The sequence below is a fragment of the Nycticebus coucang genome, chromosome 17 (assembly GCF_027406575.1).
Source record: "Nycticebus coucang isolate mNycCou1 chromosome 17, mNycCou1.pri, whole genome shotgun sequence".
Classification (NCBI taxonomy): domain Eukaryota; kingdom Metazoa; phylum Chordata; class Mammalia; order Primates; family Lorisidae; genus Nycticebus; species Nycticebus coucang.
The window spans coordinates 76,785,217-76,813,021 of record NC_069796.1 but is presented as its reverse complement, the minus strand read 5'-3'; the positions used below and the strand labels follow the sequence as shown (position 1 = coordinate 76,813,021).

The following is a 27,805-nucleotide window of genomic DNA, read 5'->3' as shown; positions in this document are numbered from 1 at the left end:
TCCAGGTTTGGGACACTGGAAAGGGCCTGCTTTTTCTGTTCGGCCACCTGAACTCATTCCCAGTTATAAGACTCCCCTCAGCCCCTCACTTCATGTCAGGATGGATGCTTTTTTTTTTTGAGACAGAGCCTCAAGCTGTCACCCTGGGGAGAGTGCCGTGGCATCACAGCTCACAGCAACCTCCAATTCCTGGGCTCAAGCGATTCTCCTGCCTCCGCATCCCAAGTAGCTGGACTACAGGTGCTGGCCACAATGCCTGGCTATTTTTTTGGTTGCAGCCGCCATTGTCGTTTGGCGGGCCCGGGCTGGATTTGAACTCGCCAGCTCAGGTATACATGACTGGAGCCTTAGCCGTTTGAGCCATAGGTGCCAAGCCAGGATGGCTTCTATGTATGAAATTTGTTTTCTCAATTTGATTATATATCAAATATCCTGAAATGAGAGCCCAATTTGGAAAATGGATCCCCCTGTCTGATATTTCTTTTTTTTTTTTTGCAGTTTTTGGCCGGGGCTGGGTTTGAACCCGCCACTTTTGGCATATGGGGCCGGCGCCCTACTCCTTTGAGCCTCAGGCGCCGCCTGATTCTTTCTTTTATGCCTCAGAACCTGCCTTAGAAAAGAGAGCACCAGGAGCTCCAACTCTGTGTTCAGATCCAGTTGGAACAACCTGTCCCTGGTACACGCGCTCTGGAAGATTTAGTTCAGCTCAAATGCCCTAGAAGGAGCTGAAGTTTTTTTGTACATTTCCAGACCTGAATCACTGAGCTCCTAAATTGGGTTCTGTTCTGTTCCTCAGATAACAGAAATTGTCTTGGCAGGAGACAGTAGGTGGTGGTGCGAGGTTGGGGAGTGGACCAAGGTACACCTCTCCATCTGTCTGTTCATTGTTTAACTCCTATTTATTACCCCCCTGCACTAATACCGGGTCCGGAGATCAGTGATGACTAAGACCCAGTCTCCCTGGAACTCGGTCTGGGGAAAAAGGCACTGGGGGAGGCTAAGCAGGACAGGTGGGGGTGGAGAGAAGGCGATGGGAGGTACCCACAAGTGACTCTGAAGGTTGTCCTATCACTCCAGTGGCAAGGTAATCTTTTTCCAAGTCACATGCCCTTAGTGGGTAAAACTATCTCAGCCTCTGTCATTTCTTAACCTCCCTGTACCCCTTTATGTCCCCTACACCCCAGAACTTGCTGCCTTTTATTTCTGGCAAATAGATAAAAGATAATAAGATACAGGCAGGAAAACTTGCAAATTATCAGCCAAGTAGTCTTACAGAGACATTTGCTTGTTTTTATGGTTTGTATGAGTGTGGCTATGATTTTAACAGCTTTGTTTCCTGCTATTTTTCTCTCGGATTCCCAGGATAAAAGCCACTGTATCCAATGATCCTGGTGTCTTACCAAGAGCTCCATGGACTCTAGGGGTTCAGTTGCTGCAAAAGCCTTGAGAGCCTTTGGTTTGAAAGATGAAAACTGCCAAGCTGAGGTAAGGGGCAGAAAATGCTGCAGAGAGGCAGGTGCTGGGATCAGCCCTGCCACTTAATGGCTCTGTGATTGTGGATGGATTTCTTTAGCTCCTTGAGCCTTAGTTTAATTCATCTATAAAATAGGAACAATATAATCTACCTTGGAGAGTTCTGGGAAGGATAAAGAAGACAGCTGTATAATTATAGCATGTAGTAGGTGCTTAATATGAGTAGCTATATAATTACTTTCTTTTCCTTTTTTTAAGAGAGGGGGTCTTGCTCTGTTGCCCAGGCTAGAGTGCAATGGCGTCATTCTAGCTCACTGCAGCCACAAACTCCTAGGCTCAAGCAATCCTCCTGCCTCAGCTTCCAGATGGACTACAGGCATGTGATCACTTCTTTAAGCAGCTGTCCCTTAAGAGATTTCTGAGTACCTATGTCTAGTCCCTATGGCGGATGCTAAGAAACAGAGGTAAATCAGACCCTAAGGTCATAATCAGACCTGGCAAACACGAAATGCTACCTAAAGTTTTTAGGAGACTTTGTGGGAGAGTGTTGCGAGAGGAACATGGTGGGTGGGGCTTACTACAGCAACCCTCCCCTCCCCCCATTAAGGTTCTAAGCACCACTTGAGTAAAATGAGCCACACAAGTCTTCATGAATGGTAAGTTTTGAGTAGTATTCAGTGGGAAGATGAACCATCCAGTACTTTTTGGTGGGCAAAACCTGTCACAGCCATACTGGCTCAATTTGGCATTTTGTGACTTCCGGCTGTTCCTCCAAAATAAAATAAACCATGCAAGGAAAGAGATCTGACACCTCCCAAGCCATCCAATCTGTCACTGCAACCCACTTGAAGGCAATCTTGAAAAGGAGCTTCGGCAAGTGGCAGGGGACAAATGTGGGTGTGTGGGAGGGAAGCACTTGGAAGGGGATTACTTGCACGATGTCAGACGTGATCTGTTTATTCCCCTGGTGGTGGGATTTTCTGGTGTAATGCACAGCAAAGGTCTGAGCAAGGTTCCCTTGGTGCCCACAGAGAGGAACTCCAGGCAGCCTGGCTGAGATATCCAGGAAGAGGGACTATCAAGGCTGGGGAGAAAGAAGTCCTTCCCAGGTGACAATGAGGCCCTCTATCCCGGAATAAGCCAGGTGCTGGAGGCTTGGCAGTGCATCTGGGCGGCCCCACCTGCCGTCATTCCATCCCACCCACAGTTGCCTCCCAGCCCCGCAGCCGCCACATGACGACATTCAGGCCTAAGCCCCTCTTCATCAGCAGCCTCTCTGAGGAGCTATTTGCAGACGCCCACCATTTGGGGCTCAGGGCCTTTGCACGCAAGTGTTTGATTTTAAAAAGAGAGAAAGAGAAGCCACAGCAGGTGCCTCCACTTCCACCCCGGCCCCACCCCAGCCCCACCACGTCCTCAGACGGCTCCCAGGCATCTTTGTGCTGTGTATGTATGTGTGTGTTTGAGTGCTAGCATCATACCTGCATCTGCTGCCCTGTGACAAGGGCCTTTGAAGCTCCACAATGACGCCATCTGCCAGGGACAGCCGGCTGGCTGGCTCACTTGGAGCTGACCCCACAAGTTGCCATGGCAACCAAGGTGGCAGCCTGGGGCTTTTAGAAAAACCACTCGGCTAGTGATGTCAGGAGGTTCCCTGCAGCAGTATGGCCTGCAGGCCTGGGGGCTCCATCAGCCAGCCCACGCTCAAGAGGATGGGCAGAGATGGAGGACAGGCTAGTTGGTCAAAGGGAGGACAAGAAGGAAAAGGAGTCACAGAGGCATGCAGTCTCTAGGGAATGAAGGAAGGGTCTTCTCTTACAGCTTCTTGGAACCTCCTGCTCTGAGGTCAGTGGCTCACCTTGACCTGACGAAGAGTCAAAGGAGGACACGTGGCCTTCGCGAGACATGTTACTCACGCAGCTCTGCATGTACATTACCTTTCTTTGGACACTTCCTCCTCACCCTTCAAGACCCACCTCAGGCTTTTCTTTCTGGAGCTTTTCAAACCAAAGGGATGGCGCCTCCTCTCTACCCATGGTGCCTGGTGCACGTCTCCCCTGGGGGCCCATGAAGGGGACGGCGGTTCTCTGTGTGCTCACTCATCTTCCCCACCAGCTGGGAGCTTTCTGAGCATAGGGTACGATGCAGCTAACCATGGCAGAGGGCCCGGCACATGGTAAACTCTAGCAAACATTCAATGAATAAATGAAGTCACTTCATTTCTCAGCCACATGGCCAAGTGATTTCAGTGCCCAGAGTCTCATTTGCTTTCCATACAGGAGAGAATGGAAAGGCGGACATGGAAGGGCCTGCCCCACCCTGCAGCAAGGGGTGGGTAGAGGGGTCGCTCTGCTGCTGTCAATGCCACAGGCCTCAGGGCCTCTGAGGAGTAATCACTCCTGCACAAAGGCACCGGGGCATCTACTTCTATCTCAGCATCTGACTTATTCTGGGTGGCAGCTAGAGAAGAACTGAAGTAAGAGTCAGCACCAAGACCCACTTGGGCTGTGCTACCCTGTGGGGTCTTAGGTAAAATCATTTGTTCACAAATCCCCAGATTTAGGAGTCACAGGGTTTGTGCATCTCTCTCCAGAGCAGCTGCACCAGTTTCCAAAAGCACCAGAAGTACATGTGCATCCTTGCAGCTTCACATCTCCGCAATCTTTGCAGTGGCAGGTTTTTAATTTCTGCCAGTCTGATAGGATTGAACCGGGTCTTATTCTTTTGAATTTCATTTCTCTAATTTCTAGTGAACTTGAGTATCTTTTCACTACCAGTATGGTCTCCTCTGTGAATGGTTGGTCCTCAGCCCTTGCCCATTTTCTTTTGGGTTGTTAAAGTTTTTCTTACTGATCTGTAGTTCTTTACATACAAATTCTGAAATCACTGTTTTCTTTCTTTCTTTTTTTTTTTTTTAGAGACAGAGTTGGCACTTTTTCACCCTCAAGTAGAGTGCTGTGGTGTCACAGCTCACAGCAACCTCCAACTCCTGGGCTTAGATGATTCTCTTGCCTCAGCCTCCTGAGTAGCTGTAACTATAGGTGCCTGCCACAACGCCTGGCTATTTTTTTTCGGCCAGGGCCAGGTTTGAACCCACCACCCTCAGTATATGGGGCTGGCGCCCTACGCACTGAGCCACAGGTGCTGCCTGAAATCACCGTTTTCTAAAGTGTGTGTGGGGGGCGCCTGTAGCTCAGTGGCTAGAGCGCCAGCCCCATGTAGCAGGGGTGGCGGGTTCAAACCCAGCTTGGGCCTGCTAAACTAAGATTAAAAAAAAAAAATAGCCAGGCATTGTGCTGGGCGCCTGTAGTCCTAGCTACTTGGGAGGCTGAGGCAAGAGGATCACTTGAATCCAAGAGTTTGAGGTTGTTGTGAGCTAAGACCTCAAAGCACTCTACCATGGGTGGCTAAGTGAGACTCTGTCTCGAAAAAAAAAAAAAGAAAAAGAAAAAAGTGTGGCAAACGCTTTTCTCAGAAAAGATGTTTGTGTGGCATCCACGCAGTGTCATGTCTTTCCACTACTAGTTGTATATTATGTGCTGTATGTTCAATGACTTCTTTTTTTTTGTAGAGACAGAGTCTCACTTTATGGCCGTCAGTAGAGTGCCATGGCCTCACACAGCTCACAGCAAACCTCCAACTCCTGGGCCTAAGCGATTCTCTTGCCTCAGCCTCCCGAGTAGCTGGGACTACAGGTGCCTGCCACAACGCCCAGCTATTTTTTGGTTGCAGTTCAGCCGGGGCCGGTTTGAACCCGCCACCCTCGGTATAGGGGGCCGGTGCCTTACTGACTGAGCCACAGGCGCTGCCCTGTTCAATGACTTCTTAGAAGGTCTCATTTTTATGTGGTCAAAGAACAGAAAAAAAGCTGTTCAGAGGCTCATACAAGCACCACACTTTTGACACCTTTTTAATATCTGCACAGAGCTTCCTCTTTCACGATCACCCTTAAATCCCACAAGGCCCTATGAGGGTGTCCAATTGCAGCCCATAGCTAGCTATGAATGTTTTTCTGTGGTGGCAGATATCATGAAAATTATGCACGGACCCTTTTTTGGCTCATCAGCTTTCATCAGTGTTTGTGTATTTAACGTGTGGTCCAAGGCAACTCTTGGATAAGCATTCATAGCTGGGTGCAGTTGGATGTCCATGCCAGGTGGCACTAGCAGAGACAACCATTCTTGTGTCACGGCCTGGAAGGAGGTCTTTTCAAGGACATCCTGCCACTCTGCCTGCCAGCACTTACTCTTCTCTCCTGTAGAAACTGGCTCCTGCTTTTTCGCTTGAGGACCCTTACCACTTATAATCTTTGTCTCTATGGTCTGGATGGTTGGCTCCAGAGGGTGCATGGGCTTTAAGCTTGTCCATGAACCCTAAGCAGAGCCCAGGTCACAAGGATGGCATGGGGCCTGAGCCTGGCTAAGGAGAATATTTGCCTATGTAGGACCTCAGGTGGAATTACTGAGAAAGAAGCCATTTCTACTAGTTAAGTTCCATTTAAGAATGGAGCCAGTACAGAGGGACTCAGTTCAAAAGATGGAAAGAGATCTATTCCTGACAATGTAGCTGGATCCCACCATGCCTGAGGCCTACTTAGCCCCCAAACCAGCTCGAGGCATGGCTCTGGATCTTCTGTAACAAAGTTCTGACAAATATTGACCTAGTTACTGCAGGAAATGAGAGAGCTAGGACTAGACCACTGATCTTGAACTACTATTAAAAGTATGAAGAGGTACAGAAGCATAAAGGCCTTTCAATGCTGTATTTATCTTCAGGCCTCAGCTCCCAAATCTGTGAGGTAAGGATGATCATCCTGTCTCTTCCACCTCAGCTGCCTCTGGCTTACCCAGGTTATCTCTTGGGACTCCTGAGGGCACTTTGCTTCTCCTGTTCCGACCCCAAGGACATTGTGAATGGGAGGCCAGGAAACAGTATTGATAGAAACAATCAGCATAAAAGAAAACTGACATCAGCTTGAAGCTGCTCCAGAGAAAACTTGGCATGGGAGAGACAGTGGCAAAAATATAAACAAATAAAAAGAATAGGGAGGAAGGAAAGAAAACAGAAACCTGACCATATCAACAGCTATAACTGGAAATTAGACGTGGAAAAAAAAAAAAAAACTAGTGAAATCTTTACTGTAAAATTTACACGTAAAAGGATAAATCCCACTGAGAATAATTGCTGTAAAAACAAAACTGGAGAAAAGCATAAACATCTAATAGAGTTGTATGTAGATTTGCTACAAGAATTCAATGGATTTAGTAGCATCCCTCCTGAAAACATTTTCTAGATTAAATGTCGTTGGTAGCCATGTGTTTCTGAAAACGTGGCTTAACATCCTTGGGGTCAAAGCCTCCTGCATTCAGCCAGAGCCCCCAGCCCCCAGGCTCCATCCTATTTCAGGGAAAACAGGGGAGGGGCCCCAAGGGAAGGGTGCAGGGCCCAGTGCCCCACGGGCTCACCGTGGTGATGAACCTGTACAGTGGCTGCTGTCTCTCTGTGTACTTGACCGTGATGGGGCTGAGGTCATAGCGGAACCAGATGGCTGGGATGATCCGGCCCGTGTGGCTGTAGGCAACATACTCCTGGGGTAGAGGAAGTGGAGAGGATGTGAGAATCAGAAGCACAAACTGTCTCACAGTGGTGGGGGTTGAGTTGCAGAGGACTCCCTGGCAACCCTCCCCTCACCCTACAGAGCCAGACTCTACCACCCCCTTCCCATCCATCACTCCCCCCTCAGGCTTTGCCATCAGCATCTGGGCATTTCTGACTTCCTTGACTGTTTAGAATTGACTGTGTAAACTGGAAACAGCACCAGAACCAAAATACGAATCTGAAAGCAGAAATGCAAAAGGAAAGGTGTGATTTGGGGCTCAATCTGAGTAAAGGCCTATTTCCCCCTTCAAACTCCCAGGCTGCCCAAATCCATTCATTTGTTCAACAATGGTTTGCTGAGTACCTCTGCTGTGCTGGCCCCTGGCTGGCCTTGCTGGCTGCCAAGGACCCTGAGGTGAACAAGTCCTGCCCTCTCCCTAGAGGGGATCATAGTTTGGAGGAGGCATGACATAAAAATGCCCCTAACACTGCAACATTATGTATGCGGGATGGAGGGACATGGAACATTGCGGGGGCTGTGTATGAGTGAACAATTCTTCCCAGGGGCATCTGGGAGACATACTGAGGAGGGGATATTCTGAGTCACACGTGCCAGATAAGCAGGTATCCTGACACCTGTGTGTGTGAGAAAGAGAGAAAGAGAGAGAGAGAGATGGGTATAAAGGCTGTGTGGAGAGGGAGCTGCTTCTTCAAAAGAGGAACTTCACAAAACTGGAAAGCCAGAGGGCACAGCCCTGCCACAAAACTTCCTGAGCCAGCACACGGCTGGGGCCCATAGGATGCTAAGGGGCTGCTGGACTAACAGAGCATCCCTGGGCCAGCACTTGCTCCCTTGGGACCTTATTTTTCCCACATAAACATTGAGGGGTCTGGGACGATGACCCTTGGGACCTTCCAGTTCAGCCACTTCAGGATAGTGAAGGCCTCTGGGGTATTCTCACTTGTCTGCAACAACTGGAGACCAAACAGAACCATTGGGGCACCCCCAGCCCCAAATGCTGGGCCCAGGCAACTGAGACCTGACCTCCCTACTGGAGCACCACTGCCCACTTCCAGGGAAGGCTGGGGCCAGGGCCACAGAGGATGCTGAGCAAGCAGTTCTGGCTGCTGTGTCCTTGTCACAGCCTTGGGGGGAAGGAGCCTTGAGCAAAGAAAGATCAGCTTTCTTTAGAGAGGGCTGATGGGGAAGGGTGAATGGGTCACAAGACCAGAGCTGAGGGTCAAAGAAAAAAAAAAGAGTGAAAATCTACAGTAGTCGGTACTCTTTACCCAAAACCTTTTCGTGGTCTGAGTATTTCTTTTTTTTTTTGAGACAGAGCCTCAAGCTGTCACCCTGGGTAGAGTGCCGTGGCATCACAGCTCACAGCAACCTCCAACTCCCGGGCTCAAGCGATTCTCCTGCCTTTACCTCCCAAGTAGCTGGGACTACAGGTGCCTGCCACAACGCCTGGGTATTTTTTGGTTGGAGCCATCATTGTTGTTTGGCGGGCCCGGGCTGGATTCGAACCTGCCCGCTCAGGTGTATGTGGCTGGTGTCTTAGTCACTTGAGCCATAGGCACTGAGCTGTGGGATGAGCATTTTTTATTGCCTCATTTGACAGCACTCTTATAAAGTGAGTACAGTCTTCATTTTACAAATGAGTAAAGTGAGGCACAGAATGGTCACATGATGTGTCCCAAGTCACTTAGCTAGTGAGTGACTGAGCTGGGATTTGAACTGGCAGGGTGGTGGTCCTGACCCTGTGCAATTTCTGCTCAGACTGCCTCTGTGTTTCCCATCTGTTAGTTGCTGTCAGCAATTGAGGGTCACAATGAGATGCCCTTCATAAAATAATGAATAGAAGAAACAGGACTCTCCTTGGAGAATTATGCTTGAACATCCATCTAGGGTAGATCAGAGCAGGGAGACTAAGGCACTCACAGAGAGTAGCTCCCAGGTGGGTGGACACAGCACCTCGGTCAGACTGAGCAGGTGAGGTCATCAAGAGATGCTCAGGAGCCCATGGAGAATGTAGTTCTAATCCTCACCCAGCTACATTTTTTTTTTTTTTTTTTTGAGAGAGAGATTCTCAAGCTGTCACCCTGGGTAGAGTGCAGTGGCATCATAGCTCACACCAACCTCCAACTTGGGTGCGATCCTCTTGCTTCAGGTTTTCTATTTTTTAGTAGAGACAGGTCTTACTTTTGCTCAGGCTGTTCTCAAGCTTATGAGCTCAAGCAAACCGCCTGCCTCGGCCTCCCAGAGTGCTAGAATTATAGGCATAAGCCACTGTGCCCAGCCCACACCCAGGTACTTTGAAGCTCTACAATCACCTCTCAGTGTCTCGAGGGTCAAATCTGCCCAATGTCAGAGCTGTCATGATGGCTAACAAAGATGATGGAGGTGGAGAGCTTGGCATGTCTAGCCCACGGTAAGCAGCTAGATAGCTTATAAGGTCTTTGGGCAGCTCTAGAAAAGGAGAAAAAGCAGACTCCTGGTGGCAGGTGGAAAAACCTGTCCAGAAGGGTAGAGGCATCTCAACCTACAGACCTTAATTCATGTGCCATTGGCAGGATGTCTGAGAAGCTAAAGGCTGTCTTGGCTTGAAACCACTAACTGTTGGGTTAACCCACTCCACTGACTCTGACCGTGTTCTGCTTCCCACCGAGGTCTGCCTCCTTCTTCATGGCTTGAGTGTTAGGGTTCCGGGACACCCTGTTAATCAATAACCATCCTACTACAACTCACCTGCCTCAAGATTTTGGATAAAGCGCTTGTGTCACAAGAAACCGAGTGTCTGTTGTGTGCTGGCCAATCGGGGGTCTGAGTCTGAAGGGTAGGGACCCCAGGCTGGGCTGTGGAGAACACTACAACCCTGGGACCTTTGGGGGAAGCTGCCTGCCTGCTCCTTCTCAAACAGATCACACCCTGTCTCCTGGTTCGATAGTTTTCTCCTGGACTCTGAGGTCATCACAATGGCAGGGACTAGGGCTTTTCATTTGGAACCAGCAGGAATCATCACTCAGGAGCAGCCCCGTCACCGCTGCTCTCTGCCAGCAGAGGGCGCGGCTGTACACAGCTCAGCCCGGCCACCGCCCGCGCACCTTGTTGGCCACCGTGTACTGGTAGGAGTACTGCTGCTTGCCACTCTTGTCTTCGTAAACCGTGGGCACGATCTTCAGGATGTAGTCGTGTGAGGCCAGGGCTGCAGGAAGGACACACAGCACATGAAGAAGGGGTCTGACGGCATCGTCTGCTGACAGCTCTTTCTGTGTTGTTTCAATCCTAATCCTGCTTGGCACAGCAGGAAGCTCATCCCTACATTTTCACCATCAAACACCCTTCTTCACCTTCTCCCCTCAGATGCCAGAAATCAAGAGATTCCACCCATCAAGATCTTTACCCCCCACTGCATATAATATCAAAACTCTGAACCAATCCAAATGTCCATCAACAGGGCCACCATTAAAGATTGGGCACTGGGAGACGTTATCCTCCAAGAGGTAGAGTCGAGCAAAAAGAACCACGTCCCACAGCAAACTGAAGGCAGGAATGTGAACACTCTCTAGGTGTATGACTATACAGAATTATCTGGAAAGATACCCAAGAAACCACAGTAGCTTTATTCTCTGGGAGGGAAGGCATGATTTGTTGCAATGTGTACCCTCTGGTAATGTCTGAATATGTTTATGTCTAAAACAAATTGTGTTGGCGGCACCCATAGCTCAGTAGGTAGGGTGTCAGCCACATACACCGAGGCTGGCAGGTTTGAGCCAGGCCTGGGCCTGCTAAACAACTATGACAACTGCAACCAAAAAATAGCCGGGCGTTGTGGCGGGCGCCTGTAGTCCCAGCTACTTGGGAGGCTGAGGCAAGAGAATCACTTAAGCCCAAGAGTTTGAGGTTGCTGTGAGCTGTGACGATACAGTACTCTACCAAGGGTAACATAGTGAGACTCTGTCTCAAAAAAAAAACAGGCTCGGTGCTCATAGCTCAAGCGGCTAAGGTGCCAGCCACATACACCAGAAGCTGGCAGGTTCAAATCTAGCCCGGGCCTGCCAAACAACAATGACAACTACAACAACAACAACAAAATAACCGGGCGTTGTGGTGGGCACCTGTAGTCCCAGCTACTTGGGAGGCTGAGGCAAGAGAATTGCTTAAGCCCAGGAGTTGGAGGTTGCTGTGAGCTGTGAGGCCATGGTACTCTACCCAGGGCAACAGCTTGAGGCTCTGTCTCAAAACAACGACAACAACAACAAATTGTGTTTCTGGTTGTTGTTTTTCTTTTTTTTGAGACAGAGCCTCAAGCTGTTGCCCTGGGTAGAGTGCCGTGGCATCATAGCTTACAGCAACCTCCAACTCCTGGGCACAAGCAATTCTCCTGCCTCCGCCAACCAAGTAGCTGGGACTACAGGCACCTGCCACGATGCCCGGCTATTTTTTTTTTTTTTGGTTGCAGCCATCATTGTTGTTTGGCGAGCCCAGGCTGGATTCGAACCTGCCAGCTCAGGTGTATGTGGCTGGCACCTTAGCCGCTTGAACCACAGGGGCCGAGCCTGTGTTTCTGTTTTTATTTATTTATTTATTTTTGAGACAAAGTCTTACTTTCTCACCTTCGGTAGAGTGCTGTGGCATCATAGCTCATAGCAACCTCAAACTCTTAATTAGGCCTCAGCCTCCCAAGTAACTGGAACTACAGGCACCCACCCCAATGCCCAGCTAGTTTTTTTTAGAGACAGGGGCGGGGCAGTGGTGGTCTTGCTCTTGCTCAGGCTGGTCTTGAACTCCTGAGCTCAGGCAATTGACCAGCCTCAGCTTCCCAGAGTGCTAGGATTACAGGTGTGAGCCGGTCACACCGGGGTTGCGTTTCTGTTTTACAAACAAGAACCCACCAACCAGAAACACTGCGTCTGCAACAAGCCCATTGATCTCTGTTGTCCCTGTTTTCAGTTAACGGCAGACCGGTTCTTCCTGGATTGGGGAGGTTGCCAAGGGCAGGGATGGAGCCTTACTCATCTCTGTGTCCCCAGAGCCCTATGCAGGGCCTGGTACGGAGTGGACCATGGCAGATGCTTACTGAGGGAATGAACAGATGGAAGGGTGACTGAACAGAGGTATGAATGGGAAAGTAGATGAATCAGCTGCTGATAAGCATGAGGCAACCGGAATCAAATGCTGGGCTGTATAATGCTGGCCGAAAGCCACAAAGTATCACCAGAAAAGCCAGGAATTCTCCTGGGCCTTCTGGGATGCTTAAGAGAAGCTAGTGGACCTTCTAGAATCTCAGGTCAGGGGCCATGGAGAAATTCAGATCTGTGAGTCCTAATCCTGGTCTCATAGTTGAGTCAGTCTTCTTCTGAAAGAGGGATGGGGATGCAGTCTAGTATTCATGGCCCTGCCTCTCCCTCCCTGCCTCTTCCTGATTCTTCCTGCATCTAAGTAAGGAAAGGAAGTGGTTCCTGAATTATTTTGAGTTGTTTCTTCTGAAAACCTGGAATAAAGCCCTGCAGCCTCAGAGCTAAGTCCATGAAGACCCTCCCTCCCACAATGGTTCTCAGATGTTGGGAGCATGAGAATCAGCGGGGATTAAGAGGCAGACACCTGAACTTCTTCCATCTATGGAGTCAGGGTGGGCTCAGAATCTGCATTTAAAGCAGCGGCCTAAAGACCACAGCTGATATATGCTGTCCCAAATGCCCATCACCCTGGGTTATAAAAACTTGAAGGATTGAAAGAGTGAGTGCCTGACCAACATCACACCTGTAATATTTTTTATTGAAACTTATATAAAACACAGGTGATCACACAAAATAAACATCCTCAGAAAACTGGTTCAGATTCTCATGTATAAACCTGCCAAACTTATGTTCATGTATATATTTATGTTTTCCTAAAATAGGATCATATTGTACCTTTCTCCAAGAACATCATAAACATCTTTTTGGATCCAAGACACAGAATGTAAGTTCGATAGAATTTGGTTTTACTCACCTCCTGAGCACCAGAACCTAGTCCAATGCCCAACATATAGTAGGTACTCAATAAATGCTTGCTTCCTGACTGCCAGTGAGGGCCTGACACATCTCGGTTAGCAGCTGCATGCATTCATGGTGCAGGCAGTTACCAAGCCCTCAACCCATCTCCCTATGGCTGGACACTGACACAGCTCATTTTCACTCTTACAATCAATGACACAATCAACATTATTTTTCTAGATCTTTGTACACTCTCTCTCTCTTTTTCTTTTTTTTTTTTTTTGCAGTTTTTGGCCGGGGCTGGGTTTGAACCTGCCACCTCTGGCATATGGGGCTGGCGCCCTACCCCTTTGAGCCACAGGCGCCACCCCTTTGTACACTCTCTTAATTATTTCCTTAGCTCACTCTCCTATGAGTAGAATGGATGACTCAAAGGCAATGATTATTCTTTTTATTTTTTTTTTTTGAGACAGAATCTCATTATGTTGCCCTCTTAGAGGGGCATGGCGTCACAGCTCACAGCAACCTCAAACTCTTGGGCTTAAGCGATTCACTGCCTCAGCCTCCTGAGTAGCTGGGACTACAGGTGCCCACCACAACGCCCAGCTATTTGTTGTTGTTGTCATTTTTGTTTAGCAGGCCCAGACCAGAGTCAAACCCGCCAGCTTTGGTGTATGTAGCTGGTGCTGTAACCACTGTGCTACAAGTGCTGAGCCGGCAATGATTATTTTTAAAGCCTTTGACACCATGTGCCAAATGCTCACTGCACTTACGTTATACCTGTGTGGATTCCTTGTTAGCTGACCATTCCTAGACACCACTGGCTCCAATCTGGTCTAAGCAGGCCCACATTCCCTTCATGCTCCCTCCCAACATCTTAGTATGGAAAAATTTGAACATAAAAAGCAGGGAATCGTATAATGAACTCTTTCTCAAGCTTCAGTGATTATCAACACATAGCCAATCTTGTTCCATCTCTACCCCATTACTAGGGTGGGGCCCAGAATCTGTGTTTTTAAGCTAGTAAGCCTATCATACATATGATAAGCTGATTTGGATTCTAGTTTGGACTCAGGACCAGTTATGCAATTCAGTTCCATAATATAAGACACAATTCCACCTAAGAAAAGTTCCCCTTAGAGTCTTCCCTAGGGGATCTCATTCCTGGAGTGAGTTATTGATGACAGCGAGAATGGCTAACATTGACTGAGCACTCACAGTGTGCCATGGCGTGTACTAAAGCCTTTACGCGCATCTCATTAATCCTCATGGCATGGTGGAGAGGATTCTCCCCGCTTGATAGATGCAAAAACTGAGGCTGAGAGGGGTTAAATGACTTTCTCAAGGCTACGGGATTGGGAACCAGTGGAGCAGGACGCTGGAGTCCAAGGTCTGTGTGACCACACTGCATCGCCATCTGGCTGGGGCTCCCCCACAGTGGCCTCTAGGGTGTGATCACTTCTTCCCTACAGTGTAGACTATACACCTACAACATGCTGCGCTGGGTCCTGGGGATAGAGTGGTGAGCAGAATGCTGGGTCCTGGCTGGAACAAAAGCCCAGAGCAACAGAGGAGTGAATGAACAAGACAACTTCTGAGAGTGGTATGTGCCAGGAAGAAAACAGGCTCGTCACTAGGAGTGGGGGTTACTTCACACAGCGTTGTTGGTGACGGCCACCTCTATGTGGTGGCGGCATTTGAACTGAGACCTAAATGACAAGAAGCAGCCCCTATGGCATGACCTGGGCATGGGGGGCTCTGTAACAGCAAAGGCCCAGCAGGAGGACTGAGCTTGGGAGCTGAGGAAACAAAAGGCAACCCCACCTGGCCGTCTTCTGTTTGGTCTAATATATATATAGGGTTGGTTTTTTTTTTTTTTTGCAGTTTTTGGCTGGGGCTCGGTTTGAACCCACCACCTCCAGTATGTGGGACTGGCACTCTACTTCTTTGAGGCACAGGCACCGCCTGGTCTAATATATATATTTTTTATACCAAGTCTGCTACCCTGGGTAGAATGCCCTGGTATCATAGCTCACAGCAACCTCAAACTCGTGAGCTCAAGTGATCCTCTTATCTCAGCCTCCCAAGTAGCTGGGACTAGAGGCGTCCACCACAATGCCCAGTTTTAGAGATGGGGTCTGGCTCTTGCTCAGGCTGGTCTTGAACGCCTGACCTCAGGCAATCTATCACCTTAGCCTTAATATTTCCACCTAAGGGAAAGCCCCAGAGAAGGCAGGTTTTTCTGACCAATATCTCTCTCTGCTCTCACACCCAGGCCTCCTTAGTGCCATCCTCTTCCAAAATCAAGCACCTGCGGGCGGCTCCTGTGGCTCAAAGGAGTAGTGCGCTGGCCCCATATGCCAGAGTTGGCAGGTTCAAACCCAGCCCCAGCCCAAAACTGCAAAAAAAAAAAAAAAATTCAGGCACCTGAGGAGTCCATCCTAGCCACAAGCATATGTTGCTGGCCACCTTTGGACAACACACTCCTTTTACCCAAGAGTGACAATGATAGTCCTCTACTTCTTTTTTTTTTTTTTTTTGGTAGAGACAGAGTCTCACTTTACGGCCCTTGTTAGAGTGCCGTGGCATCACACAGCTCACAGCAACCTCCAGCTCCTGGGCTTAAGCGATTCTCTTGCCTCAGCCTCCTGAGCAGTTGGGACTACAGGCACCCGCCACAACACCCGGCTATTTTTTTGTTGCAGTTTGGCCGGGGCTGGGTTTGAACCCGCCACCCTTGGCATGTGGGGCTGGTGCCCTACTCACTGAGCCACAGGTGCCGCCTGATAGTCCTCTACTTCTATTACAACCAGACATTTGCACTCAAACAAGGAGGCACTATTCATCAACAAGGAAGCAGTGTCATCAGCTGCGGGAGGCAGGATGAATGGGCACAGTTGCTGGAAGGCAACTGGGTAAGGTAAAGCCAACCCCACACACATCGCAGGCAGTGCTGTCATAGTGAAACATGGGGGACAACAGACATTCCTAATGATAGGACAATGCCTTAAAAAAAGGACACTAGAGCTTCCAGACAGGAGACTGTGCTTCTGTTACAACTGGAAAGGAATAAACTGTGGCTATATTATATAGCATTATTATAATGCCAACTGCAAAAATCAGAAGGCAAACTGCTATCCATGACTTGGAAAAACAAGATGACTTTTGCTCACAAAGATTTCACAGGGATGCAGAAAAATGAAAAATTTGATTTGTTGGGGGACGGGTCATGAAGGGATGTTTTCTTTTGCTTGGAACCCTGATGGTGGGACAGAAAATGTGTTTTAGGAAAAATAAGGAAAGCCAGACAGGTGACAAAGATGGATTCAGGTAAGGAAATAAGAAAAGTTCAGATAGCCTGTCCAGCAGGATCAAGCAGTGGTATGCAGAATGAACAGGCCTCCCATGGTCTATGCACGTGTTCAAGGCCCTGCGTGTGTGGGTATGTGTAACACGTGTGGAGATGTGGCATTCTCTGTAATCTGGGCCAAGGTGCCAGGGAGCAGAGGTGGGAGAGGACTGTAGGAGGAGCCATTGTCCATGGAAGGGGTTTCGGCAGGAGGGAGCGTCAGGGAGGTGGCCAGGTGGGCCACCTGCAGACCTGTTCTCACTGGGCCACTCGGAGCCAGCATGGATTCTAGTCCTGCCATCACTCTCTGTGGTATCTTAGGTGATTATCTCAACTGGGAACAATGATGTGGCAGTAATGATAATAGCTGGTACTCATTGAGTGAGTGTCACATGCCAGGGGCTGGCACGTACCGTGCCCGGACAAGCTGCTTTTCTCCCTTTCTCGGCTAGCTGTGGGAATGGAGAGCGAGCAGTTTCCCTGGTGTGGAGCGAGAGCCTGATGAGCACCCCCCACTCTCTCCTGCCTTCCCGCCTGCTGTCCTGGGAATCTTTTTTTTTTTCGGAGACAGAGTCTCACTATGTTGCTCTTGGTAGAGTGCCATGGCTTCATAGCTCACAGCAACCTCAAACTCCTAGGCTCAAGCAATTCTCTGGTCTCAGCCTCCCAAGTAGCTGGGACTACGGGAGCCCACCACAATGTCCAGCTGTTTTTAGAGATGAGGTCTCGCTCTTGCTCAGGCTGGTCTTTGAACTCTGTCTTTTTTTTTTTAGAGACAAGAGTCTCATTTTATTGCCCTTGGTAGAGTGCTGTGACATCACAGCTCTTAGCAACCTCCAACTCCTGGGCTTAGGCAATTCTCTTGCCTCAGCCTCCCAAGCAGCTGGGACTATAGGCGCCTGCCACAACGTCTGGCTATTTTGTTGTTGTTGTTGTTGCAGTTTGGCTGGGGCTGGGTTTGAACCCACCACCTTTGTTATATGGGGCTGGCGCTCTGCCCCCTGAGCTAGGCGCGGCCCATGTTCTTGAACTCTTGAGCTCAAGCAGTCCACCCATCTTGGCCTCCCAAAGTGTCCCAAGAATCTTGGAGCAGAAGGCTGTTCCCAGCTGGGATCCAGGATACATACGGTTGGAGGTGAGTCTGTCTGCTCCACCAAGAGCGTTGAAAGCTCCGTGGACATTCTGCACCTGGGGAAAAGCACAGTGAGAGGATGGTCCTCAGAACACCACCAGCTCCAGGTCTGGACCTGGCTAGGGGAACCCACCAGGTGCTAACTTTGTCTTGTAGAGAACTTGTAGGAAGCAAAAGATAGCATAGGCCTGGCAAACAGTAGGCACTAGCTTGTTTCCCACCTAGAGCACCAACCATATGCTACCCTGTCCTAGCATCTCAGGTAATCCCCCTAATGATGTATTGCTGGGTCCATTTTGCAGAAGAGTAAACCAAGGCTTAGAAAGACACCAAAACTTGCCCAGCTAATAGGTGGCTAAGTTAAACTCTGAATTCATGTCTGTCTGACTCCAAGCCTGAGCTCCTTCCACTAAACCACACAAAAAACTCAAGTAAACATGACTTCTTGGTTCCAGCACACTCCTCCTGATACCTCCAAAGCCCTCTGAAAAGCCGCTGGAAGAGCCCAGGGCAGGGGTGCTCCAGAGCTGCTGGCCCACCACCAGGTCTATCTGCTGTGGATAACATACAGCAGTTGTGAAGAGACCCCTCCTCACAGCAGCTGGCTGAGCTGTGTTCCCCCGGCAGGGGCTGCTGAAGAGAAGGGTAGGAGACCACATCACACCTTTTCTCGGAGGGTCATGGGAAGCCAGGTCAGCTTCAAAGAGCATCTAAAGCAGGACAAGGCATGCCTGATATATGAACATGGCTAACAGGGGCTATTGAGTTAGACACGCTGGAGGGCTTCCTGGAGGAAGTGACACTGACACCAAGATCTGGAGAAAAGCCAGACGCTCGTCAGGCAATCAGCATGAGCAAAGGCCTGAGATGGAGGTTTGGGCAGGCCCTAAGCAAGAAGGGGAGTGAGGTGTGAGAATCAGAAATAAATATAGGTAGGAATTAGAAATATAGGTAGGCACTGGGTCCAGAAAGAGCCACACCAGGAAGGTGACCTGATCCCTGACCCTGGTCTCAGGTGGCTGATAGTTGTTGAGCACTTAACTCTCCTTTTACCACTTTTTTTTTTTTTTTTGTAGAGACAGAGTCTCACTTTATGGCCCTCGGTAGAGTGCCGTGGCCTCACACAGCTCACAGCAACCTCCAACTCCTGGGCTTAAGCGATTCTCTTGCCTCAGCCTCCCGAGTAGCTGGGACTACAGGCGCCCGCCACAACACCCAGCTATTTTTTGGTTGCAGTTTGGCCGGGGCCGGGTCTGAACCCGCCACCCTCGGTATATGGGGCGGCGCCTTACTGACTGAGCCACAGGCGCCACCAATTGAGCACTTAACTCTCAACAAACCAAGTCTGTACACTTGCTGTCACAGAAATGACCATTTGAAGACTTCAGCTCTAACCTACGAGGGCAGTGGTTACAGAGACCAGAGTATGAGGATGTTCCCTTCCATTGTAATGTATCACGGTTTTTATCTCAAATAGAACTTGTATCATTATTTGATTAACACGTGTCTTCCACTCTAGGCTGGAAGTTCCACATGGGCAAGGGCCATACCTGTGCTCACCAAGGTGTGCAAGGCCTGGCACATAGTGGGTATTCGATAAATACTTGAGGAATAAATGCATGGACAAATAGATGGATGGATAGATGTGAGAAGGGACACTAAAAAAGGGAAGAAAACCTGGCCTGCTGAACCTGGAAGTCTGGAGGGTCCATAAGAATATGGATATGAAGTAACCTAGGCAACCAATGACCAATAGAAAAGGGCAGGACTGCCCGGAGCTGCAGAGACACCAATTAAAGACTGCAGCCGACTTCAAACGGAGAATATTTATACTGCTGGAGGCGTCTCCTCCCTCTCTCACCTCCTCTCCTCCATGAGAAGGACTCGCTTTCAACTCTCTTTGTTACCCTGAAACTTATGTAGGTGACTTCTGCTCTCCATCCACACTGCCTGGGCGGCTCCAGTTTTATTTTCAGCGCCGAACTTTCTAGCTTAAACCAGGTGAACTGGTTCGGGGAACCAAGACCCCAGACCCACAATGGGATGGGCCTTAAGTTTTGTACAAAATTGGATTTCTACTGCAGTGCTACCTAAGCTCGGGTCTCTGGCTGTCCATCTGCTTTACCACCAAACAGCCATATAAGACCACTTCCCCTTTCTCTCTGGCCTGGCCTCTTTTCTTCCCCTCTCTCTTCTGCCCCAGGCTGGGCCCTTCCCTTACCTCCCTACTCCAGCCTTGCCTCCTGAGTCCATCTTCCCCATAGTAGATGAGTGCTCTACGTCACCACCCTGACCCTGTCAGTCCCCACCTTCCTGAATCTAACATGTGTCTCCCACCCCACATAAACCCCAGCTCCCTGTTTGAGGTGGCCACTTCTGAGACCTCTCAACCAACTCTGAGGATATGAGGAGTCCTCGTACCCTGGGCCTCTGGCATCTCATGCACAGAACATCATGCAGGAGTCACAGACATTTACATATCTATTTTTCTGAAAGTACTCTCAAGCGTATTTCCTGTGAAAATGACCATTTGGGTGCTCAGATGGAGGGGTGATGTTTGAGATGCCCCCTCAAACAGGACCCATTTCCCTGTTGTGCCTAGTCAAGTCCTTCTTATCCTTTAGGGCTTGGCTTAGATGTCACTTTAAAGGTCACCTCCTCTCGGGCGGCACCTGTGGCTTGGTGGGTAGGGCGCAGGCCCCATATACGGAGGGTGGCGGGTTCAAACTCGGCCCCGGCCAAACTGCAACAAAAAATAGCCGGGCGTCGTCGTGGGCACCTGTAGTCCCAGCCACTCGGGAGGCTGAGGCAAGAGGATTGCCTAAGCCCAGGAATTGGAGGTTGCTGTGAGCAACCATAGCACTCTACCAAGGGTAATAAAGTGAAACTCTGTCTCTAAAAAAAAAATAGAAAAGTCACCTCCTCTGGGAAGCCCTCCCTCATTTCCCAGAATCCTGGGCTTCTCTTTGTCTTTAGCAATACTAGCTCTATATTATCATGCTGTCTATATTCAATCTCTTCTTGAGGGTGAGAACCCCATATTATTTATTCATCACTGTAACCCCAGGGGCCTGGCACAGAACAGCAGAGAATTTCCATAGGGCCTGAAGACCACATGACTGTATGAGAAACAGTAAAAGATGACCTGGGCCAAACACACCTGCTTTCTTACAAGCTGTATGACTCTGAACAAGTTACAAAAGCTCTCTGACCAAGTTTTTTCTTTTCTTTTTTCTTTTTTTGAGATAGTTTCACTATCTCACTAAGTCACCTTGGGTAGAGTGCCATGGCATCACAGCTCACAGCAACCTCAAACTCTTGGGCTTAAGTGATTCTCTTGCCTCAGCCTCCCAAGTAGCTGGGACTGCAGGTGCCCACCACAACGCCCGGCTATTTTTTGTTGCAATTGTCCATTGTTGCTTAGCAGGCCCGGGTTGGAATCAAACCTGCCAGCCTTGGTGTATGTGGTTGGCATTGTAACCACTATGCTACGCAGGGTGCTGAGCCTGAGTCAGTTTTTTTAATCAGGAAAAATAAAAACTTTGAGGGCGTTTTTGTGAAGATTAAGAAAGGTGCCCAGTATGGTGGCTCACACCTATAATCCTAGTAGCCCAGGAGATCGAAGCTGGTGAATTGCTTGAGGCCAGGAGTTCGAAACCAGCCTGAGCAAGTGCGAGATCCCATCTCTATTAAAATTAGAGGGCCAGGCATGGTGGCCCATGCCTATAATCCTAGCACTCTGGGAGGCCAAGGCAGGTAGATTGCCAGAGCTTAGGAGTTGGAGACCAGCCTGAACACAAGCAAGACACCGACTCTAAAAAACAGCCAGGGTTGTGGCAGGTGATAGTAGTCCCAGCTACATGGGAGGCTGAGGCAAGGGGATTGCTTAACTCCGAAGGTGAGGTTGCTGTGAGCTATGATAGCACAGCATTCTACCAAGGGTGACAAAGTGAAACTCGGTTTCAAGAAAAAAAAAATTTTTTTTTTGCTGGATGGTGTGGCTCAAGCCTGTAATCCTAGCACTCTAGGAGCTTAAGGTTGCTGTGAGCTTTGATGACAGCACTGCAGTGTAGCCAGGGCAAGAAATGTCAAACAAACAAACAAACAAAGGGATCTACCACACTGTTCTCTAAGTCAGAAAATGCCTGCAAGCCAAAGATGTCAGAAGTTCCCCATGCATAAGAAGTGTGCTGTGGTCCTGACTAGGATCGAATTTTGGTTGTGCCACAAATGAGCTGCATGACCTTGGGCATGTGACTGTGTACCTCAGTTTCCGCATGTGCATGCTGGGGTTCGTAGTGCCTACCTTCCTACCTTCCAGGGCTGCTGCAGAATTTGGTGAGCTACTGGGTGTCAAGGCAGTTAGGGTGCTGCCCAGCATAGAGGGACCCAGCCCCATGGGTGATAACCACCCCGTGTCTGTCTTCTTCACAGATGTGTGAGCCCTCTGCAGGCCAACAACACACTTTATCCTACACACACTGAACATGGGCACAGAGAGCAACAATGGCACTGGCTAACTTCACTGACCACTTAAACACTGTCCCAAGAGCTTTATTAATTCACTCTAGCTTCACATCAATCCTACGAAGCAGGTACTTATTGTCCCCAGTTTACAGACAAGGTAAAACTGAGGCCTAGAAAGCAAAAGCAAATTTCCCAAGAATAAATAACTTGCCCAAGTGGGAGAGTCAACATTTAAATTCAGAAAGACAGGCCCAGGAACCCAGGCTCTTAACTCCTAGAACAGTCCCTAGGGTGGAGAGATGGGAGGGTGAATCCTGGGTGAATCTGCCTGCAGGGAGAGTCCACAGTCCCAGCGCAAGCTGTGCTTCTCTGAGAACGTGGGCAGGGACATATGCAAGCTTGTCTGGCCAAGGGCACCCAGAGAGGCCAAGCATCCTCTGTTTCTGAGCTCTCTGTCCAAGAGGAAACCCCCACAAGGGCTGTAAAAGCAACAGAAAGGAATCGCCAGGTCTCAGGCTGGGCACAGGCATCCAGAAAGAAAGACACACAAACAAGGGTGACAAGTGGACAAAGGAAGTGAGAGAACGCCAATGTGCCAGGGGAGAAAACTCCGGTGTGCACCAAGGAAGGCAGTGGTGGTAGTGAAGCTGTATTGTGTGGATTCGAACCCAGGCTCTGCCACAGACTGGCTGTGTGGTAACCTGCAGCCTCTTCTGGTTTCTACAGTTTCCCCCTCTAAAATGGGACTATAACAGTACCTACATCTTGGGCTGCTGAGAGACTGAAAGTAGAGTGTACCTGCAAAGCATGGTGATTGGCACACACAGAAAGCATTCAAACACTACAAGGAATTCTTTTTGTTGTTGTTGACAGAATCTCCTTTTGTTGCTCTGGGTAGAGTGTCATAGTGTCATCATAGCTCACAGCAACCTCAAACTCTTGTATTCAAGTAATCTTCCCTTAGCCTCCAGAGTAGCTAAGACTTACAAGCACCTACCACAGTGCCTGGCTACATTGTCTATTTTTAGTAGAGATGGGGTCTGGCTCTTACTCAGGCTGGTCTTGAACTCCTGAGCTCAGGTGCTCCTCCTGCCTTGCCTCCCCAAGTGCTAGGATTATAGACGTGAGCCACTGCATCTAGCCACTATTGAGAATTCTTATTTCTAGTGGTACATATGCATGGGTGGGGTGGGGTGGGCATGTGTGTGAGTCTGTATTGGAGAGGTCCCAGCCTGGGGACCTCTCTTGCGTGTTTCTGGGTGGTATGTGTGTTCAGGGATGAGTCTCGTGTGTACATACAACCATGTGTACGACAGACACCCTCTGAGTGTGCCTGTGATGACCATGAGCGTCTGAGCAGATGTGTACACGTGTGCATCACAACGGTGTGTGTGTGCTTATAGGCACATGTGGGCCTGTGAGCACATTGTTATGCCCAGAAGGCACCCACTAAGCAACCTCAAAAGGAAATTAGGAATCTCATTGGCCAAGGCGTGGGGCAGGACCCAGGGGTCTCAATCCAGCAACGCGGCCTGGAGCAATTATATCCTGCTTCTGAGCCTTGATCCCCTTTGTCAAATAAGGGTGTAGTGTTTGGTCCTTCACTGCAAGTTTAAAGTAAAGAGCTCACTGGTGCAGCTGCCATGGGTAGGAAACTGTCAGTGGACCCACCAAAAATGGCCCTTTTGAAAGTAATAAGGTTTTTCAAAATATTTTACTTGCCACATCACCCCTATTTAAGAGAGGTAGGCACTGAGCATCAGGCAGAGATGGCCATGCAGGGGAGCAGGCTGGAGTCAGACTGACCTGCAGGGGGACCCTGGACAAAGGGCTTCTCTGGGCCCAGTCTCCACGTCTAAAAGGAAGGTGCTCCTGCCTACCTCATATACCTGTCCTTGGTATTAGATCATTAAAGGTGACTTCTTTCCCATGCCCCTGGCCCCCACCCCCAGGTCTCAGCCTAAGTTTGCAAGTCCCATATGCTGCTCAAGAAACTGCAGCGGAATTAATGAGGAGCTGGCTGATGAAGCAGGACCTCAAATGGAGTGACCCCTGAGGAAGGCATCTCCCTGTCTCCAGGGAGGAGAGGGTACCAGGTGACACAGCCCTTGCACATCCACCACTGGCCACACCTCCTTGAATGTCCCCTGCTCACCTGTAGTGTGTCTCCAAATGAGAGCTTATGGATGACATGCGTCATGTCTGGGTTCTGTGGCTGGGCTGTGGCGCTGTGTGTGGACACGTGGAAGTTGCCAGGGACCTGGAGGGGAAAGACAAATTTTAGGAGTTTGGTTGACTGTCCTAGGGGGTGCGGTATAGGGCTTCACCCTGTGTGAATCAGACAGTCCTGGGTTTGGATTCTGGCCTGTATCATTTCCAACTGTGTACAGGAGTCACTTCTCCTCTCTGAGCCTTGGGATCCTCACCTGTAGGACTTGGGGTGGGGGCGCACTGACAGCAGCTACTCAAGGGAGTGTAGGGACTGCCTGCTAAGAGAACATGTGTGAAGTGCCTAGTGGCTGATGCAAACAGTAGCTCTTCCCCTCCAGCCCCATGGACGCTGGGCTGCTGGCCCCATGGTGGGTTGGAGGATGACCTTTGAGCCTGCAGACCAGAGGGCCTTCAAATTCAAACCAAGATCACCACCAACCCAAGTATGCCCTGTTGCCCCAGATAGGGGGATCCCCACAAGGCCAACTGCAGTAGCCTTATTTCCTCCCGGGGTGTCTAAGCCCTTATAGAGCCTAGCCCATGAGAAGTACCACACGAATATTTACAGAATGAATGATGCCAATGACAATTGTGTGCCAAGAGCCCTTGGGTTCTCTTGTGACCTCCCTGTGTCAACAAAAAGTCCCTCCTCTTCTCCTGGATGCTCAAACCATAACCGCTGTGTCACCCTTGGAGGACCTTTTTCTCCCACCTGACATCCCATCCATAGGAAACCCTTCAGCGCCAGCTTCCAAACATACCTGGCTTCTGACCCCTTCTTGTTCCCGTAGCCCAAGGTCCTCTCCGGATGGATGGATGATGGCAGCCCTCTCCCTGGGCTCCCAGCTTCTACCCTCCTCCAACCCCAAGGCTTCTGTTCATTCAGAGGTGAAGCCCACATCCTCACAGTGGCCCCTGCTCTCATCTGCTTACTACTACCAGGACATGAGCTCCATGCCCGCAGGGACTTTTGTATGTTTCACTCCCCGATGCACTCCCCAGACCCAACCAGCAGAAGGTGCTCATTAAATACTTATTGAATGAACGAACAGATGATATTTAATTCTCTGACTTTGGTACACAATTCCCACTTTACAGAAAAGGAAACTGAGGCTCAGAGCAATGAGGAAACTAAGGTCACACACTGAGAACTGCGGTTTGAGCTCATGCTATTTGGACACACTGCCCCTTCCCACTGAGGCCTGGATGCCATTTACCCCAGCAGTATCCCGTGGAGCCAGTCCTTCAGGAGGTGCTGGGACTGGGGAGATGATCAGACAAAAGGCTGGCCCAGCCAAGCCCCTGGACTTCTACAACACAGACTTGGAAAAGATGAGGGGGCGGCGCCTGTAGCTCAAGGAGTAGGGCACCGGTCCCATATGCTGGAGGTGGCGAGTTCAAACCCAGCCCTGGCCAAAAACAAAAAAAGAAAAAAAAAAAAAGGAAAAGATGATGAGGTTCTGTGGGATCCATACTGGCCCAGAGTAATGTACAGACTGTGGGGTCATGGGGAGGACCTCCGTTTATTCAAGGATTTGGGTCATGTTCAGGGAGCGTTTCCCAGGGGAAAGGACACCTTTGTGCTAAAGCTCTGAAGCAGGTCTGCATCACCCTGGAAGAGAAGACAGGGCATGTGGACAGAGGGGACAGCATGAGCATGTGTGGAGGCCAGAAACGGCCCAGCAGTGCTGTGTTTAAGGAACTAGAGGGCTTGGTATTGTCCACAGAGGGGTCTGGGAGGTGGCTGGCACAGGAAACAAAGAGGCGCAAGACAGGGTGTGGGTGTTTATCAAAGGCTCCCATATGCCTCATAGAAAAACCTCAGGGGGACTGGGCATGGTGTCTCAGGCCTGTAATCCTAGCACTCTGGGAGGCCAAGGCAGGTGGGTACCTGTAGTCCCAGCCATTTGGAGGGTGAGGCAAGAAGATCTTTTGAGTTCAAGAGTTTGAGGTTGCTGTGAGCTAGGATGCTACAGCACTCTCCCCAGGGCCACAAAGTGAGACTCTGTTTCAAAAAAATATGAAATCAGGGAGGTGCCTGTGGCACAACGGAGTAGGGCACTGGCCCCATATGCCGGGTTCAAACCCAGCCCTGGCCAAAAACTGCAAAAAAAAAAAAATGAAATTAGCACATTGTACCCCACAAATGCATTAACATATATGTGATCTATGCATGTATGATTTAATTTTTAAAAAAAAGGAAAATATAGAAAAAAAAGAAAAAAATTACATGAGGTGATGGAAAAGTTAAAAAAAAAAAAAGTCCAAAACCTCAGGGGTTGTCTCATTCCACTCAGTGAAGATGATGGAGCTTGGAGTTTGCACGAGAGGACAGAATCCAGCCGGCTCTCTGTGTGGCATCCGTCAAAGCCTGCTGATTCTGCAAAAGTGCCTGTTCCAACATGAACTTGTGGATTTCCTGTAGGAATATTACCACTTTCACGGGACCTGGGCTTCAGACTGATAAGGGGGATACCAGCTAAGAGGGCATGGTCCTGGCCTCAGGCCCAGGGAGATCTCGGCCGAGCTAAGCGTGCTGCGGGACAGAGTGCAGAAGGGGGCACCCACTGGACTGGAGTGGAGTGAGAACAACAGCTTGGCAAGGTCTCCCTCCAGGGACGGTGTTGTCAGCTGCTTCAGGGCCCCAGTTACCAGTATAGTGGTAGTGGCTCTGAGTTCTACATGTGGGCCCAGCCAGCCCCACTTCCTAGCTGGGGGTCCCTAAGCAAGGTTGGTAACCACTCTGTGCCTCAGTTTCCCCATCACTAAATGGAGATAACACCCCCATGGGGTCACTGGGAGGATTCAGTGAGGTGATGCATGCAGAGCAGTTGGCAGCTGTCACTGGTCAGGTTTGTAGGATGAACAAGTTTGTCATCAGAGCCAGTAGAGAAGGGCCCATCTCGAAAAGAGAACAGCACAGACACAGGCAGGACATAGGGAAAGACATTGTATTAAAAAAGTTTTTTTTGCTATTGTTAGTGAGATAAAGTCTTGCTACATTGTCCAAGCTGGTGCTGAACCCTTTGTCTCAACTGATCCTCCCATCTCAGCTGTTCTAAGAGCTAGGATTATAGAGTGAGGCACCACACTGGCCTCCAAAAATTCAAATAATACCTGGATATGTTTCCATTACAAAATACTCACAAGATACAGTTAGAATTAATGTCCTGCCTACCATCCCTGGAAATAAGAAGCTGATAGCCACCAGGTGTGTGTCCTTTAGTTTTCCTATGCAGTGACCTATAGCCTCCCGGAGACGGGCCATGGCAGAGTTCAGAATTGGGACTGGGGTCTGGGCCTCCTGGCCCCAGAGTTAAGTGAGTCAAGGAGGCTGGCCCCCGGGCATCTGCCGCCCACGGCTGGGCCTGCCGGGCTGTGACTCAGTAACCCACTCCCGCCCCACACCAAATCCATCACAGGTGCTGACTCATGCCAACACACGCTGGGCTCAGGAAAGACAAGACAACACTTTTAGAACCCGTGACTGAGGAACCTACGTCAGTGTCTCTGATGAATTTTAAAAACATATAGCTGGAGCCAGGCCCCACACCCACACCCCATCCTGGCCCCTTCCCGGGGGGCTTGGTGATGAA

The 27,805-nt window shown here is 49.6% G+C and overlaps 1 protein-coding gene across 3 annotated transcripts in view; it reads right to left on the bottom strand.

Moving 5' to 3' along the window:
* The window catches only part of ERGIC1 (endoplasmic reticulum-golgi intermediate compartment 1), a 113,189-nt gene that overhangs the window by 8,491 nt on the left and 76,893 nt on the right, over positions 1-27,805 (bottom strand). For 2 of the 3 annotated variants that reach the window (XM_053565932.1, XM_053565931.1), the window contains exons 6-9: positions 24,154-24,258; positions 17,527-17,587; positions 10,177-10,277; positions 6,939-7,061 (exon numbers count right to left, since the gene is read on the bottom strand). In XM_053565932.1, the coding sequence (XP_053421907.1) occupies positions 6,939-7,061; positions 10,177-10,277; positions 17,527-17,587; positions 24,154-24,258 (390 nt within the window). The other variant, XM_053565933.1, reaches the window with a different exon arrangement.